We start from the raw sequence: 19015 nt of genomic DNA on the forward strand, positions 1-19015 counted from the left end.
GACTTATGGCCTATTTCTCTCTCCCTCTCTCCTTCTCTCTTTTCTTACTTTGCAAACAGAAAGCTGACCTTGCCGTTGCACCACTGGCTATTACGTATGTTCGAGAGACGGTCATCGACTTTTCCAAGCCCTTTATGACTCTCGGAATAAGTATATTGTACCGCAAGCCCAATGGTACAAACCCGGGCGTCTTCTCCTTCCTGAATCCTCTCTCCCCTGATATCTGGATGTATATTCTGCTGGCTTACTTGGGTGTCAGTTGTGTGCTCTTTGTCATAGCCAGGTAACATGTGAAACCTCTTTGTGGTATTTTGGCAATTGTTACCTTTTCTTCCCCTCAAGAATAATTGTCAAAAGTCACAAATCCTTCCTTACTTTCTTGTTCTCATTTTTTGATATGTAGGGCAGGAATCTCCAACTTTTGGGGGCCAATGGGCACATTTGGAGTTTTGAAAACTGTCATGGGCACCAGTCACAAAATGGCTAGTTTGGAGAGATCTGGCATTTTTAAAAAGGTGACTATGGAGACGGCTGTATCTAAAAGAGCAGAAAAAGAGCAAGACAAAATGATGTAGGCATGTCCCTCAATTGGTGCACTTGCTCACAGAGAGAAGCTCTTTGGAGCGCTCCTTGCTTCAGAACAGAAGGGAGGGTGGGAGCCTAGTGCAGCAGCCAGTGAATTGTGGCAGTGCTTAGGGGTGAGTGTTCAGTATAGCTGTGGCTGAATTAGTGGAAAGACGAACTGCAAAGAATCTCTCGGGCACTGTAGGTATTTGCTGAGGCCTTTTGCAGGCACCGTGGGATAAACAGGTGTGCATTCTGACCTCTGTTGACACCATCTTGGAGACCCATTCTGTAGAGGGCTACTCAGTCCTACAAAGGGCTCACATGATGATCTGGAGGGTCCTACACTCCCATGATGCCTTTCGCCTGCTGGTTATGTCACAAAACCCTCTGTAGACTGGTATGCCTACTAACAGATAACTGAATCATACTTGGCATAGCATTCAAATGAAATAGATATTCAGATTAATATTGATAAGGATATCAGAAAACTAAAAACAAAACTCTTGACCCTTGTGTGCAGTGTTTGGGTGCTCTAAATCCTGCTAGCCCAGCTTCTGCTGGGCCAGCTCTACCCTTTCCATGTGCTGAGGGAAGATCTGAGGAGAGGATTCTATTCTATGTGCATTGTCTTGCCCATGTTTTAGAACCCTGGTCACACAATGTTCTAACTTACAGTGGTGAGGGTGGTGGGATTTAGAATAGGGATGGGGAGCCTTTAACTTGTGGCTCAGCCACAAGGATAAAACAAACAAAACAAAACGCTTACTGGTTTGATTTAGCCACACCTAAGGATACTTGACGACTTAGGAAGGTTCATTTAGACATTAGTTTGAAAACCTTTATTATAAACTTAAATATGCAGCAAAAGGTTTTTTAATGTAACAAATTGGTCAGAGTAATGCACATTTGCAGTGATACTGCTCTGCTGTTCTAAGATTACCAGAGTTGGCTGCTTCCCTCACAACTGTGTTCCTCTATCTCTCCGTCTATCTACCTGTCTGTCTGTCTGTCTGTCTGTCCATCTACCTAGTTTTCTTTTTTTCTTGGCACAGAGTTATTCCTGCAGCCTTACATGATCTGTTTATCTCTGTTCACTGTGGAGAACCACTTAATCCACTTCTCTTATGCCAGAATTATTATATCAGTATTATATATCAGGGACATCCAACTCCCAATAGACTGCGATCTACTCACAGTATAAAAAGCTGGCAGTGATCTACCCATTGTCGTTGGATGGGCCAAAGTTGTTGAGCTTTAAGCCACAGTTGTTCAGCTTCCTCCACCCTTTTGGGGGGAAGGAAAGAGAAAGAGATCTCTGAGGGGCCAAAGATCTACCAGGAACACCCCACGATCTTCCAGTAGATCATGATCTACCTGTTGGACATGCCTGTTATATATTATTTCCTTGATGCTACTGTCTCCATTTTGTAAGAGATGGTATTATTCCCATGGACAATGATGAAATAGTATTCTTTTGAAAGTAGTGACAGCCGTGGTTCACCCCTGCATAAAATATGTGATGCTGTATTGGCCAACGAGTGAGTTTGCTAGTTGATTCCAGCATCAGCTTTTCACTGTTCTTTAGGGGTGCCAACAAGTATGCAGACGGGTATCTCACAGACACTGTATAGTTAGATTTTCGGAAAGCTATTCACTACTCCCCAAACAAGCCCCCAAATAAATTTTGCAGTCATGTGGCCAGTGCTCCCCCCAGGGGGTACTCAAGGATACACAGTATTAGCACCTCTTTGTGTTTTGTTTAAAAAGTGTGGCACTATAACAACTTCATGGTGAGTACTGGCACCTATTTTTCTAGAAAAAAGCACTGCATTTGGTTAAGGTTAAAAGGCATTCCTGTGGATGGGTAACCAGGTGCAAGATAGTAGGCAAAGTGTAGATAGCATGCATACAATGAAAATAAAGTGATGAGGTGTGGACATGTTGTCTTTTAAGGCTAGTGGCATTCAGTTTGCTCACAAATTATCTAAAGCATGGTGAATAATGAGATAGCACAAGCTTACAGATAAAGGTTATTGTAGATTTCAGATAAATTGTAACTTTGTAGAAACTTATTTCCGAGGTGATATTGTGTGTGTGTGCGTGTGTGTGTGTGTAGCGTTTTAGCCAGAACAAAAACAAAAATACACGTTGTAGCATACACAACCTGCCTGTCTATCTAGAAAGAGCAAAATCAGCTTTCTACCTTTCCACTTTACAGAACATTTCCCTGCATGTTGAAAAATGTTTAGCACTGGTTGATTCCAAAAAACAGGTTGATATCACCAATGTTATAAAATGATATGTTGATGGATTTTGTGTACACCTTCTTGAAAATGTGTTTTCTTACGCTGGAAACACATTTTTTTCTGAGCATTCAAGCACCCTTTCAGTTTTCTTTTTTGTTTAGAAATATTCACTTGTTCTCACTCACTGAGCATGGTGGGATGTTTGTTGTAACCAACGCCATGTTTTTAACGGCCATTGTTGAGTGTTTTCGTTTTTAAAATTTATTTCTTGATATATTCTATCAGATGTTGAAAGCATCATCCTGATTGTAAACCATTCTAAAAACATACCAATGAGAATATAGATTTTGTTAAAACAGGGAGCTGGATTGAAGTTATATCATCTGATTTGTCTGTAACTTTAGAATAGGGATGAGAAACCTGTAGACTCCAACTCCCATCACCCCTGACTGTTGACTATGCTGGCTGTGACTGGTGGGAGATGGAGTCCAATGACATCTTGAAGGCCACAGGTTATCCTAGCCCTGCTTTAGATGTGCAGATACATGTACAGGTTAGATGTACAAAATGGTTCTTAGTTTTATGAGTAAACAATCCAAGTTCATGCACAGAAGGAAGGCTTAGGGGAAATTGTTCTTCTCCCCAATTGGAGGTGGTACTTAATTAAATATCTGTTTGTGCTAACATGATCAACCAAATTAATACCGATTTTTCCCCCCTAATTGAAACAGAACTGCTATATCCCATACACTATAGTCTGAAGAACAATACTGAGAATGTAAAATGCTCTGCCAAGGAGTCTACTTAAAGCTATTGCTGGGACAGATGGTTTAACTTTGAAGCATAGTCTTCTTCTTTGGCGATCACTCATAGCTGAGTAAGATTGTCTTCTATAAACACGGTTTTAACAATAAGTCTGTAAGTGACTGTGGAGGCCAATTCTGGATCCACACATCCTTCCACAGTGGGGACATTGGTTTCCAGGTGGGAGTTGATCACAGTGTGGATTTGCCAAGCGTGCCTTTCTCCTAGCACGTTTCTCCCTTGCGTCCTGAGTTCAAGTGTCTTCAAAGCCCATGACACCTTTGGTAAAGGCTGTTCTCCAACTGGAATGCTCGCAGGCCAGTGTTTCCCAGTTGTCAGTGTTTATACTACATTTTTTTAAGATTTGCCTTAAGACAGTTTTTAAACCTCTTTTGTTGACCACCAGCATTACGCTTTCCATTTTTAAGTTCGGAATAGAGTAGTTGCTTTGGAAGACGATCATCAGGCATCCGCACAACATGACCAGTCCAACGAGGTTGATGTTGAAGAATCATTGCTTCAATAGTGGTGATCTTTGCTTCTTTCAGTACACTGATATTAGTTCGCCTGTCTCCCCAAGTGATGTGTAGAATTTTTTGGAGACACCGTTGATGGAATCTTTCAAGGAGTTGGAGATGGCGTTTATAAGTGGTTCATGTTTCACAAGCATATAGTAAGGTTGGTAGTACAATAGCTTTGTAAACAAGCATTTTGGTTTCCCTGCAAATGTCCTAGTCCTCAAACACTCTGCACTTCAGTTGGGAGAAAGCCGCACTCGCAGAGCTCAGGTGATGCTGGATTTAGGCATCAATGTTGGCTCTTGTGGAAAGATAACTGCCTAGGTAGGAGAAGTGATCAACATTTTCCAATGTTACACCATTGAGTTGGATTTGTGGTGCTGCAGAGGGGTTATTTTGTACTTGTTGGTGCAGCACTTTGGTTTTTCGGATGTTGAGTGATAGGCCAAGCTTTTTGTAAGCTTCTGCAAAGATATTTAACATGGTTTGGAGGTCATCCTCTGAGCGTGTGCACACTACGTTGTCATCAGCATACTGAAGCTCTATGACGGAAGTTACGGTATCCTTACTCTTTGCTTTCAGTCTGCTCAGATTGAAGAGCTTTCCATCTGTTCATTATATGATTTCTACTCCGGTGGGGAGTTTCCCTTCAACAAAGTGTAGGATCATGGCAATGAAAATAATGAATAGGGTTGGGGCAATAACACAACCCTGTTTAATACCTGATCCCACTGTGAATGGCTCACTTTGAGAGCCATTGTTATCTGTGATTGTTGCTGTCATATTATCATGGAGGAGCCAAATGATGTTTACAAATTTATCTGGGCAGCCAATTTTCAGAAAGACAGTCTACAGGACATTACGATTTACAGTGTTGAAAGCCTTAGTCAGGTCAATAAACGCCATATACAGGCGTTGGTTTTGCAATTTGCATTTTTCTTGAAGCTGTCGAGCGGTGAAAATCATGTCCACTGTCTCCCTAGAAGGCTGAAAACCATTTTGGGATTCAGGAAGGGTCACATTGGATATTGTTACGAGATGGTTTGCTAAGATCCTTGCAAGAATTTTGCTGGCCGCAGCTAATATAGAGAGATGCCTCAATAGTTTCCACAATCAGTTCTGTCACCTTTTTTAAAGAGATTGATAATTTTGGCATCTCTAAAGTCTGCTGGGATTTCTTCTCTTTCCCAGATTTTTTTGATGAGCTTGTGAAGTTGTTGTGTAAGTTCAATTCCGCCCACTTTGAAGATTTTGGCAGGTATCCCATCAGGTCCACTGGCTTTGTTGTTTTTCATTTGGTTAATAGCTGTACGCAACTCTCCCAGATTTGGAGATACTGCAAGCTCATCTCTAATTTGTTTTTGCGGGATTTTTGACAGGACTTCAGCTACGGGGGAGTTGCGGTTAAGGAGATGTTGGTAATGTTCTTTCCAGCGCAGTGCAATAGCTTCTTTATCTTTTAGAAGTGTGATACCATCTGCTGAGCGTAGGGGGCATATGCAATGATTTATTGGCCCATAGATGGTCTTTGTGGCTTTAAAGAAACTCTGTGCATCATGAGTGTCAGCTAAGCACTGGATCTCTTGAGCTTTTTTTATCCACCAGGTGTTTTTTAGTTCTCTGGTTCTTCTTTGAACCTCAGCCTTAGTGTTGGCATAGGTTTTTTTCTTAGTGGCACAGATGGTTTTAACTTTGAAGCACAGTAGTAGGCTGCTGATGGGTTCATGCCTATGCAGTGTTCATTTATATAGCTGTAATCATAAAATAATGACTGCCAGTAAGTCCTGTAATTATCTTATATTAGACACATTATGAAGTATATGTATTTATACTAGTTATAACATATATTTTGCAATGGCAATTTTTTCATGTTTTTCATTGTGCTGTATTTATACAACAGGCTTGCTCTGACATTTTAAATCAGTTGCTGTTGGTTTTTGTCATTTTTTGGAAAATATCACATTGGCATATGCACATTAGTAGCAGGGAATCATTATAAAATAGATACAGATTACTAGCAAATAGTCATTGTTCAGTGTTTGTGTTTGGTCTCATGACATGGTTTCTGCCTCTTGAAAAATGGAGCTAATATTTATAATCTGAAAAGAGAGAATGTTAGTGGAAAGCCAACTATCAGAGAATAACACGTAAGGAAATTTGATTTCCCTCCTGTAAAATCTTAAATCGAATTTTATATATACATGGATTTTGTTCTGTTTTCAGGATGCAGTTTAGTGAACAGTTTTTCATTCACAAGGACCACTGAAATTCATTATACTTATTTGTTGAGTAACTGTGTAATGCTGCAACCTAAAATAATTTGCTTTCTTAATGCTTGAAGAGAAACAATATTTGTAATCTATACAATTTTCACATCTTTAAAATATATCCACAACAAATGCCTGAGTTTGTCATTGACTTGCAATTTTACCTTATAGCAGGAAAAGTTGTAAAATATTATTTTAAATCTAAATATAGTTTTTTAAAAATTCTGAGTCTATAACCCACTCTGTATCCACCGAATACCTAAGCAGTATACAGAAATAGACTATAAACCCTAGTACAGATAGTAACGCAGTTTTAAAACAACATAAAGACCATCAAGAATGGAAGGCAGCATCATCAAAATAGATTGACTTTAGAAATACTTGGAGGACATAGCAATGTTGGGGCTTGCTTTACTTCTAAGAGAGCTTCAGAGAACAGGTACCACAGTGCTAAAAGCACATGCTCAAGTCACAGAGGTTTGTGGAATCATCCACAGATTTAGGTGACCAGAGTGGAATGTATGGAGATCCAGCTTTCCAGGTACTGTACCCTGGTCCAGAACCATACTGGGCCTTATACAGCAATATTGAAACCTTGAATCTAGCTGGGTTGCAAATTGGCAGCCAGTGCAATAATTTCAGCAGCAGGTTTTCCCAGAGAGCAAATGGGTAACAGTGTTTTGCAGCAGCTGCAAGCTTCCAGACCAAATACAAGGACAGGGCCACAGGGAACACATTACAGTAATAAAGCCTAGAAGTCACCAGTGTGTGGACTACTGTGGCCAAGCTGTCCCTGTCCAGGAAGAGCTGTAGTTGGTGAACTAACTAAGGCTGGTAAAAGTCTTGGACATAGGAATCACTTGAGGCTTCAGTGAGAATGCTGAATAGGGGAGCACTCCCAAATTGCAAGGCTATTCATTTAGATGGAGGGCAACCCCATCCCAGAAAAAGGCAACTGACCCAAATCTCCCAAGCTCAGGGACCACTCATGCACAAAGTTTCCAGCTTGCCTAAGACTACTGGGGTGAGGATGGGGGAATCAGCATATGGAGGTAAAAACCATTTTACTCCTTTTCCATATTTGCTTGCCAGTATATATTAAAGGAAGCAGGGGAAATCCACCATACTTAATGTTTGTGCAATTGGTTTTTAGAGTTGTAAACTGCTTAGAAGCCTGTACTACTTCATTATATGGTGGGTGACGATAGATTCCCTCTCCCCCCCCCAAAAAAACCCCCCTGATCTTCACTGAGATAAAAAGTTAGGAAAACAATAGAATGCTATTAATTCAGGTAGATCAAAGCGATTCACTCAGGAATTCTCTTCTGCTAAATCTTATTTTCACATAAGGAGTCATTCAGCCTGGATTACCTGCCACCTCTGTGTTCTCCTTCACCCACTGATTACTTCCTTAAGCTCCTCTATGCTCCTTGTGATGGGCCCTAAATCATTTAAGCTACTTTTAGCCAAAGGAAGGTCACAACAAAGTGAGAGAGACCTGCTCTTTCTATTTGATCATTTTTCTACTAGGAGAAATAGGGTCTCGGTGTGGTTGACATTTTCGCTCTTCTATATATACAAGTCAACAGGGTCTTTCTTGACATTATTCCTTGACCCCTACTAGGCATACTGCAACACTAAGGAGTTTCCAGGGAAGGCAGCACTCATTGGAAGTTTCCCCACATACAGAAGGTTACATATTAAGGGAGCCGCTTTCATTTTCGGTGATAAAATGTGCAACCTCAGTATAAAGTACAATGTTCTAGAAACCAATTTCGATTCTGACTGTTTCAGGGAAGTTAAATTTTCTCACTAAAAGAATCCATTTTAGGAATAGTTCCTTCATCCAGTTCAAAAGTACTGAAAGATGTCTGCAAATTATCTCTGTCTGAGTAATGAATTGTCCTTTTGGATTATGGGTTAGAATTCATTGTCAAGGTGCAACTTGCATACTTTTGCAGGTGGAGGATCTTGGTTTCTAAATCTCGGTCAGAGAAAGATCAAAGCAGGGAGTTTTTGCTTCACTAAAATCAAGGAACTACTAGGTATGAAGTAGTATGAAACAGTGCCAGGCCTGAGGAAAAGTATCACTTTCCTTGTGAGTACTGGCTAGCTATGTTTTGTAGAATATTTAATTCCAATGTATTTCCCCTTGCTGCTATTCACATGGGCACTGCCAACTGGGCCTTTGGATGTTTTCACTGTTATTTTCATTTAATTCTTTTCGTGGAGGATAAGGCTATCTTCAGCCTTCGCTGTTGGATGCAGTATGCCTTGCAGATGGGGAGAGCTTGTTGCACTTAGATCCTGCTTGCAAAATTCCCATAGGCAACTGTTTGACTGCTGTGAGAGCAGGCTGAAGGACTCTAATCGTTCAGAGTGGTAAACCAGTTGGTCCACCAGTGTAGCATCATTAACAGAGGACCTCACCATGGTATGCTGCAGAAGATTTTGTGAATCACTTTGAGAGGAAAATTCATTGGATCTGTGCTGAACTTGATGCCACAATTGGTTCATGCATGCTGGAAGTCCCTTGAGCCCGTCGAATTACACCATGTAGGATCTGTTGCAGTTGTTGCAGTCCAAGGCTGTGGACAGGAGGTTTGCAGCAGTGAGGCAGACTGCATGCCCTCTTGATCTCTGCACATCATGGCTGGTAAAATTGGGTAGAAGGGGATTTACTGGATGATCCAGTAATGCCTCACTACAGGAGAGAGTCATGCCCAGTGCCTTGAAAGAGGCTGTTGGATGGGCCCTTGTGAAGAGGTTTTCCATGCATTCAGAGCTTTTAGAAAACTATCGTCCAGTCTCTAATATTTCCTTCTTGGGTAAGGTGATAGAAAGTGTGTTGGCTAGCCAGCAGTTGTGCATGGAGAAAGTAGATCATCTCTATTCATTCCTGTTTGGATTCAGACTTGATATTGGCAATGAAACAGTTATGGTCATCCCGATTGATATCAGAAAAGAAACAGGGGACTGTGACCCTGTTGGTGGTTCTTGACCTATCAGCAGCTTTTGACACCTTTGTCTATGGTGTTTTGGAGAAACTTAGGGAGCTGGAGGTAATGTTTTAGAGTCGTTCCACCTCTACCTGCAAGGTCACTAGCAAACAATATTATTATTATTATTATTATTATTATTATTATTATTATTATTATTATTATTATTGCCACCATTAATTTTAACTTATTACCTGCCCCTCCTTCTATCCCAGGCAAGCTATAACAATTTAAACCAGCTGCCTCCCTAATATCAACCATCTTGGACCCCATGATCAGCAGCTGAGGCTTGCTGGTGGTGCCACAACTGTGGACTTCCCAGTTGGTGGGGACACGTGACAGATTCTTTCCAGTGGTGGTTCCCCATTTGTGCAACACTCTGTCTAGTGAGGTGCACCTGTCTCCCTCTTTATTTACTTAACATGAATAATTTACCTAGCCGTTTGAGGGCTAAAAGACAGTGTTCCTTGCAACCGTGAGTTGAGTATGTTTTAACTATTCTTAAAAACGTTTTAAGACTGTTTTTAGTTTTGGGGGAAAAATTGTCATCGAGGAATCTGTTTCCTTCAGCTACTTCAGCAGGAAGATCAGAGTATAAATCAAATTAGTATTAGTAATAGCAGTAGTAGTAGTGATAATATGTGGCCATTTGGCCTGATGCAACAGGGCTTTTCTTATGCTCTCATATTAAAACAGATCTTTTGGGTTCTCTACAGCAACTCAAGGGTGTCCATACCCTACTGTTCCTAACAGATGATCCCTTAAAATAAAATATTGTAGTGTGATTATAAAACAGAAAGCGGGAAGGAACTGGTTGCAACATGTCAAGATATGTGTAAAAGTTTCTCCTGCGCATGATAGCAGAGGCTCATAAAACTAGTTGCTGCTAAATAAGAAGAAAATATATTGCAGTGAAGGAAATTCTAGAATGTGTATCCCAAGAGCCAAGGGCTAGTAACAGCAGAAAACTCAATGATCAGTAAAGTTAGTAAGTAAAATGCTATCATAACACTAGAATAAAATATTGGCTTTAAATCACCTCACAACTTCATAAACCTGGCTATTAAAAGCCATTCTTAAGGAAATTTATCAGATTCCCACTTCAGCAGTCTCTAGTGGGGAAGGAGTTTCATAGGTTTAATTCCAATTTCATTTTTATTGTTTACCCTGCAGCCATTATGGAACCTCAGAGGGTAATTTTAAAAACACATTCGAAGATATAAAAATAGTCATAGATTTGTAGTGCAATCAATTACATTTATCTTAATAAATCATGTTTGTGCCTTGACTAATGCCAATAAAAAGTAACAACTTTTCATTATCCTAGACGCATTATTGAAAATCAAGTGGTCTGTCTTTTGTAGAATAGACATTTAGCAGATATATTTAGCAGCTCAGCCATATGTTGTTCTCTTGTCCTCTGTATCAGTGGATAGTTGAATATATTATGAAGAAGATCCTCGACTTCACCAGATGCACAGTGGATTGCAGGAAATGACCCAATTGGCAACAGTGGTGACAGTGCTATCAAACACAATGTATATGTAAATGGACAATTGCCAAGGAAATACAACATGATCACATTTGACTTCAAAAGAAGAAATACCCCCAAAAATGATTAAAAGAGACAGCCACAATATTTGAAGCTGAGCTAAAATGTATATCACAATACTACCAAGTCCAAGAGGTTGCCTGCATGGTTAACAGACAAATAAGTTAGTAACTTATTACAGGCAATGAGACTTTTTTTAGAAAATGGAAGTCTCGTCCAAATTAGGAGAACAAAAAGGAATGCAAACTTTGGCAAGTGAAATGGAAGCAGACAATTAGGGATGCTCAAAGAGCATTTGACAAGCACGTTGTGTAAAACATAAAGACCAACAACAACAAAAACTTACATACATTAGCAGCTGGAGATCAGCTTGAAAGACGGTTGGAATAAATTATTTGTGTCTTTCCCAGGAAAGGAATACAGTATAAGGAACTGAGGCAAATAGTGGTGACAGCCAAAGTTCTAGGGCTTATAGACAAAATAAAAACGAGCAAATCACTGGATGCAGTTGGCATCCACCTGAGAATTCTTAAGTAATTCAAATGTGAAATTGCTGATCGGCTAACAAAAATATGTAAACTTGTCCCAAAGATTATCCTCCATGCCTGAGGACTGGCCAATGGCCAATGTAACACCGCTTTTTTTTTTTTAAAAAAAAAAATTCAGTTGACAATTTGTATTTAGACTTTCAAAAAGCTTTTAACAAAGTACCTCACCAAAGACTTCTGAATAAGTTTAGTTGCCACAGAATAAGAGGAAAGGTAACTGGTTAAGAAGCAGGAAGCAGAGAGCAGAATAAATGGACAGTTCTCCCAGTAGAAGTAGAAAGTGACGTCTCCCAAGGATTGGTGTTGGTAATTGGTAATTTTAACTTATTCATAAATGCCTTAGAGTAAGCGGTGAGGCAGCCAAATTTGCTGATGATACCAAATTGCTCGGGATCATTAAAACAAAAAGAGATTGGGAAGAACTCCAAAAGGACCATTTCTAAACTGTGTGAATGGGGAGTAAATTGGCTGCTGCAATTAACTGTAAACAAGTGTAAAGTAATGCACACCGGGGCAAAAAAAAATTAATTTCACATATACCCTCAAGAGGTCTGTAATGGCCTAGTCTGACCTAAAACAAGACCTTTGAGATGCTGTGGATACCTCAATATAAATGTCAAACCAGTTTGTGGCAATTGTGAAAAAGGTGAATTCAGTTCTAGAGATCATTTGGAAAGGAATTGAAAAGCTGCTATAAACATGCCATTATACAAACCTACAGTGCACCCACACTTGGAATACTGTGTGCAGTCCTCTATGCTTCGCTGAAAAAGAATATCGTAAAAGTGGAAGAGGTAAGAAAGGGGCAGCCAAAATGATCAAGAGCAACTCCATTATGAAGAAATGGTTCAAATATCTGGGCTTTTGCAGTTTAGAAAAGTCTAATAAGAGCAGACATGATGCAGGTACATAAAAATGGGTACAGTGGTACCTCGGGTTAAGAACTTACGTAATTTGTTCCAAAGGTCTGTTCTTAACCTGAAACTTCTTAACCTGAGGTACCACTTTAGCTAATGGAAACTCCCGCTGCTGCCGTGCCCCCGGAGCACGATTTCTGTTCTCATCCTGAAGCAAAGTTCTTAACCCGAGGTACTATTTCTGGGTTAGCAGAGTCTGTAGCGTCTGTAACCCGAGGTACCACTGTATGGTGTGGGGAAAATTAATTAAGGAGAACCTTTTTGCCCTCTCATAACATGGACAACCAGTGAAGCTGGATTCATGGAGAATATGGCTCTCAATAGCTACTTGCCACAATATCTGTGCTATCAGATACAGTATGCCTCTGAATGTTTGTTGCTGGGAATCACAAGTAGGGCATAGTGCTGTTGTGCCCAGGTCCTGCTTTCAGACACTTCCGATAAGTGTCTGGTTGGCCACTATGGGAACAGAACGCTGGACTAGGTGGGCCCTTGGCCTGATCCAGCAGGTGGTTCTTAAGTAATTCCACCCATTAAGGAAATTATAGCAATGGTTTACATTAGGAAAGCAGATCCAGCCAATTAGGCAAATAGGGCTAGATGGTTTTTGTGTGTGTTTTTGTATTTAGAACTTCTTAGTTCATTTTTAATCCATCTTACATTGATCTTTCCTAGTGCAGAAGTGATTACTGCTCTTTAGAGAACAGTTCAGGTTTATCCAGAGTTCAGCTTTATCCAGAAGTGCAATATAGCTTGATTGTGTCAGCTTGGAAATGAAAGGTAGCAGCAAATACAGGAATTCATTATCTTTCATACTCCTATTTCAAACAAAAACCTGTTTTCTTCCACCAAGCTCATAAACAATTTTAAAATTATATAACAATATTAAAAATAAACACCCCTTATGTTTTTCTGGAATATTTGTTTTTAACATCAGTTCTGTTTGCAAGTAAACATTTCTTAAACAGAGTAACAGTATACTTTCATATATGCAGACAAAGGATCTAACACAGTGCAGGATCTATACTTTTTATTCAGTTGATGAATAGCTTTTGTATCTGGTCTTTGGCCAGGGCAGTTAATAGGACCTGCCATGTCAAAGTCCTCATCCTCCCACTCATACCAATATTTCATGTATTTTTCTAAAACCATTGATTGAATTTTCTACTCCTCCAAATTCTGTCACCATCTATCACCACTTACCAAATATTAGAGTGTGTGAGAGGGGAGGGGCAGTAGTTCTGATAAAGTCCTGTCTGCTGCCTCCCAACTTCAGACCATTTTAATTATGAGAATGCCTGCTTATTCTATTAAGGCACTACTTGAATACCCACACTTGGCATTCATAGTAATCCAAAGTTCCTGAATTGCCATTGTGATGAATACTGAAGTTACCTGACACTTTGACAAATACATTCAATTGGTTATCCTTAGCATAGATGCAATCTTGTATGAAATTATGGCAGCATCCTTTGCAAGATCAGTAGTTTTCTTGGATCAAATTGTATCACCATCTGGTAAAGCAGATTATTATTTATGATATCTTTTAGGCATGTGGGTTGGAATCCATGTACATTTTCATAGTAGGTTCACAGGCATCCCACACTGAGAATGAAATAAGTGCAAACCTTGCATGTGAAAATTTTTAAAAAGCAAGGTGGTTCTCCTCCACCCTTTCTATTGTTGATAATGTTCTGGTTTTAAAGGTCATAGTCTTTATAGTGTCATGGATAGCTCATTCAACTTTCTTTGGTCAAACCACTCATTACATGTCCATTGCGGCACTCTGCCTCGGCCTTAGTAACAGCAACAGTAGCAACCTAATTCATCAGTATGCCATGCTGAGCATATGTGATTGTACAAAGCAATATGTTGCCAAAAGCATATTTGAATAAATTGCACCCTGTCAGATGGAAAGCATCTGACAATTTTCATTCTCTCTCCTCTTTACATATTGCCTCCAACAATGGACAAAACATGAGAATAGGCACTGCTGTTTCCAGACAAGGTTTAGTTTTAGAAAGAAAGAAAGAAAGAAAGAAAGAAAGAAAGAGAGAGAGAGAAAGAGAAAAAGAAAGAAAGAAAGAAAGAAAGAAAGAAAGAAAGAAAGAAAGAAAGAAAGAAAGAAAATAGTCTCTCTTCCCACACATATACCAAGAGTTCTATGAAAATAATAGAGAAGAAAATTCCAATAATGTTTTTAGGATTTGTTTTGGTCATATTTGAATTTTCAAAATATTTTAATCGTATTTGTGTTCCTCCTCCCTTTCATTAGCCATCTTGACTTTGTATATAAGGCAGGATTAGGATATATATATAAGTGTGCCCCTTAGAGGATTGATACTATATATATAGTATCCTCTAAGGGGGCACACTGTGTGTAGGATTGAAAAGTCATTTGAAATCAGCAGCAGGTGTATTGGCACAAAGGGAAATCCTGTATGATGATGGTCATAGAATAATAGAATTGTAGAGTTTGAAGGGTCCCAAGGGTCATCTAGTCTAACCCACTGCAATGTAGGAATTGCAACTAAAGCGTCCATGGCAGATGGCCATCCAGCCTCTCCTTGAAATGAAGGAGAGTCCACCACCTTCCAAGGGAGTCCATCCCACTGTCAAAAAGCTCTTGCTGTCAGAAAGTTCTCCCTGAAGTTGAGTCGGAATCTCCTTTCTTGTAACTTGAATCCGTTGGTTTGGGTCCTGGTATTTGGAGCAGGAGACAAGAAGCTTGCTCCATCTTCCATGTGACAGCCGTTTTGATATTTGAAGATGGCTATCATATCTCCCCTCAGCCTCTTCTTATCCATGCTAAACATATCCAACGCCCTCAACTGTTCCTCATAAGGCTTGGTTTCCAGAACCTTGATCCACCTTGGTTGCCTTCCTCTGCTCATGTTCCTACTTGTCAATATCCTCCCTAAATTGTGGGGATGGGTGATGATCATGATGCAATAGCACCCAAGCATTTTTGTGCAAGTGCCATTAAAGTAGTGGAAATTTACAAACAGCAGTAACTGGCATTTTTGTAGTCTACTCCAGCCATGGATCATGCATACATCATGCAATATAAAAGACCCAAAGTTGCAAAAGGGCATGACTATCTTCTAAATCATGTCCTGATATCTGCACTGGACTGAGTCTGCCTGCCTTATCCTGAGATGAAATGAACCATTCTATGTAGGCAGCAGAAATTGCATGTTAGCACTTCAGATAGAAGATGAGAGGTTGCAAATTTGTTTCCCCACAGGGAGGGTGAAACCTTCATTGTGCAGAGAAAAGTGACACACTTAAGGTGCCAAGAAGGTGGTAATTAAGCCAACCAGTGCTTGCAGCTACTGCAACGGGACAGAACGTTTACTTTATTTTATTTAAGTAAGGGGAAAGTGGAGAATCATGGTACTGTAAAGGACAGGGGTTCCCTGAAGTTTGGCAGAACAAGAACTCCTAAGCTCCAGAGCACTTTGTAGTAAGCCAACATGTTTGTTTCACAGTGTGTCTTAAAACACACCTTTTGTACTTGCCCAATCCACACATGATAAGCTAGCTAGGTGGAAGGGCTTTTAGAAAATATGTTTATTTTTTTGTGGGAGGCATAATTGCCTGATGGAGGATTCAGGATGTGTTCTGGGGTTGGTGTTTTTTTTTAAAAAAATCAAATAAGTGACAGTCCTATGTTCCCCACTCCCCACTCCAGGTTCTGAACTATTCAGCTCTCAGCAGAATAAAATGAGCTCCAATCTTTAGCAGGACTTTATTGTCCTTAATACAGTAAACAGTTTTAGCTCTGTATTGCTATAAGATCCATATCTACACGTAGGCAGGATGTGTCTCCTACCCCGCAGCTTTCCAGCTATCATAAATGCATTCTTCTAAGATAGTGCCATCATTAGCATGTCGCTAGACATTTTTAAATCAGCAGAGACTGCAGCAATTTATTTGATGAGGGTCTTACTACTTTCTAGTGGAATTTTAGTGTGAAGATGGTGAAATCTTCTGTATTAAATGATCTGGTTTTTGGAAAGTTCTTTGTAATGAAATTCTACCAAAAGCTCTGAAAATTCTCTGGTTTCAGGGCTGACAGAAGAAAGCAATGAGACCTGTCTGGAAGAAAAATGGGAGCACTTAAAAGAATATATATATATATATATATATATATATATATATATATATAGTGCTTATGGAGCATGGCAAAGATAATATCAAGCCATAAAAGCGGGGGTATATTGAAGACCCTTCTCTAATTAGCCATATTTGTCCTTCACATATTACTTTTATTTCTATCTTTCCTTCTGTCTTTCTGTTCTGAAGAGGCAGTTAGTGTAGAGGTGACAGTAGTTAATCATGTCAAAATCCTTGCGAGGGTGCCCTTCATTTGCTGTTAATGAGAGGAATTTTCACCTTGCTTCAAATGCAGCTTTAATTAGATGTAGGCTGTAAATGTAGATATCAAAGTCCTCCATGTAGAGAAGGGGATCCATTGTGACTTTTTCACTATAGCAAAGACTGACAGAACTCCCAGCCCTGCTTCTTGTGTTGCATTTTCTCATGAATTGCAATACCCACATGCAAAACAAACTTATTACTTCTCTGCAGAATATAAATCAGCTAGGAAGATCCAGTGTATGTAAACTATGCTGGGTTTTTTCCCTTAAACGCAGGCAGTCATCTATTTTTCTAGTTCAGAAAGCAAAAAGAAAAAAGAGGGAAAAAGACACAAAGTCCATCCTAAGTATGGTATTTCAGCTAACAACAGGAAATACTGGTGTAATCATACTCTGAGCCTCATACTTTTAAACCAGTCCTTTCACTCATACTTAGAGTGTTAAGTGAGGAGTATAAATGGTGAGTTGTAAACTGTGCAGAATCAGGCTTGGCGATTCTGAAAGCACAATTTGTTTAGAACTATAGTCTCAGAGTACTGTAGTAATAGAGTTCAACTGGAGTAGGGGGCTCTGTAGAAATTGGTAGGGCTTATTTCTAAATTATTGTGCACAGAAGGACCCCTTTTCTATAGAAAGGATGTTGTTGTTTTTCCAGCATTTTTGAGACTCCCTTGCTAGCAATTCAGAGACTGGGAAAAACCATACTGTCCCATTTACTTTCACACATAGATTGGCTTTGAGAATTTAAAGCCAATGTTAAGCGACTCACCAAACACATGTAAAAGTAATATGCCACTTCCATATACTGTAGTTGCCATGCCTTTCAGAGTCATTCTACATCTCCTATAAGGTTATGGGATTTGGATATGGTTCACAAACTGGATTAGCAAGGTTTAGTGTGCAATATGTTGTCACATAACTAGAAGTGAAAAATTCAATGAAATAGCCTAGAAATCACACAAGTTCATGTAAGGGTCTTATATGCACACCTGTATTTATCGAAAATTAGCATAAGCTGTTGGTTTGGTCACATCATCAGTTTAGTACAGGGCTTCTTAGTTCTTTCATTTGCTTGAAGGGCATCTGACTTTCATTCTCATAGAAACACTACCATAAACACACTCTTGTTTTCAAAATGTGGCTTTTTCCCTCTTCCTTTTTTTTTATTTTTTGATGATTTAACTGGGTTATAAAGATCATGTCCAAAGTGCCTACATTAACAGCTCTTGTCTGCTTTCTGGCTGTAGTGCAATAATTTTTATATTCCTGTCAGTATGATGGGTGACATTTAATGTACAGTGAAGGACAACAATGAATTATTATGCAGTCTAAAATGGATAACTGTTTTGCTGGGATGCTCAGTGTTAACCTAATCTTCTGTCAAGAATGTTGATGTCACATTGAAAAGAAATGCCTATTTTCCTGTATGATTTTAGATGGAACGGTTCCTCCTTGAATTTGGAAATCTGTACACCTTTTTAAAAAACAAACAAACCCAAGGACTTATATATAATTTAGTAATTATATTTTAGTTTAAACATCAATCCACTGTCAGTAACAGAGCCCGGACCTAGTATCACAAATCCTTTCCACTGCTACCAATACTTCAGGGTTAAATTGTAAAATATTTTCTTCTAGGCCACAAACGGTATAGAATGCCCACTATTTTCTTGATATACCCTCACTTTTGAGGATATAGGGTGCTTCCAGACTGTCACTGTTTTACCAAGTGGGATTCAATTGCATAGGGCAAATTGAGGTTGCATAATGAAGTTGATTTGTGGCTCTTGATCAACATTCCCACTTCATAAAAAGAAACAAACCCCACAAACCTTGGAAGTTTTGAGGTAAAGAAAACTGACACGAAAGGAAGTAAAAGGAAAACAGCACTGGAAAGTGTGTGGTGACAACTGTTTGACGCAACGGTTCCAGGCAAATCTGAAGGAATCAAAATAGCCAACAATAGATAGCTTCCTGATAAACTTTGTTTAGTAAATAAGAATTGCAGGTGATACCCACTGTCCTCATGGTGGACCTGTTCACCAACTGGAAGTGTTTTCAGGGGCCTTCATGACCTTGGTCCTATCCTTTATGACTTCTTTTGCTGACAGTTTAACATATACGGGTTAATTCAAGCTCAAAACAGTAATTTACTTCAGGTTAATTTAAGAAAGTGTTTGGAATTTTCCTTTAAGAAGCATGCATACATTATCAA

At 39.4% G+C, this 19015-nt stretch overlaps 1 protein-coding gene across 4 annotated transcripts in view; it reads left to right on the top strand.

Moving 5' to 3' along the window:
• Positions 1-19015, top strand: part of GRIK2 (glutamate ionotropic receptor kainate type subunit 2) — a 461921-nt gene that overhangs the window by 305828 nt on the left and 137078 nt on the right. For all 4 annotated transcript variants that reach the window (XM_081856954.1, XM_081856951.1, XM_081856953.1 and 1 more), the window contains exon 12: positions 60-283. In XM_081856954.1, the coding sequence (XP_081713080.1) occupies positions 60-283 (224 nt within the window). The remainder of the gene's footprint in view (positions 1-59; positions 284-19015) is intronic.

This window comes from Podarcis erhardii (genome assembly GCF_964252035.2).
Source record: "Podarcis erhardii genome assembly, chromosome: 3".
Classification (NCBI taxonomy): domain Eukaryota; kingdom Metazoa; phylum Chordata; class Lepidosauria; order Squamata; family Lacertidae; genus Podarcis; species Podarcis erhardii.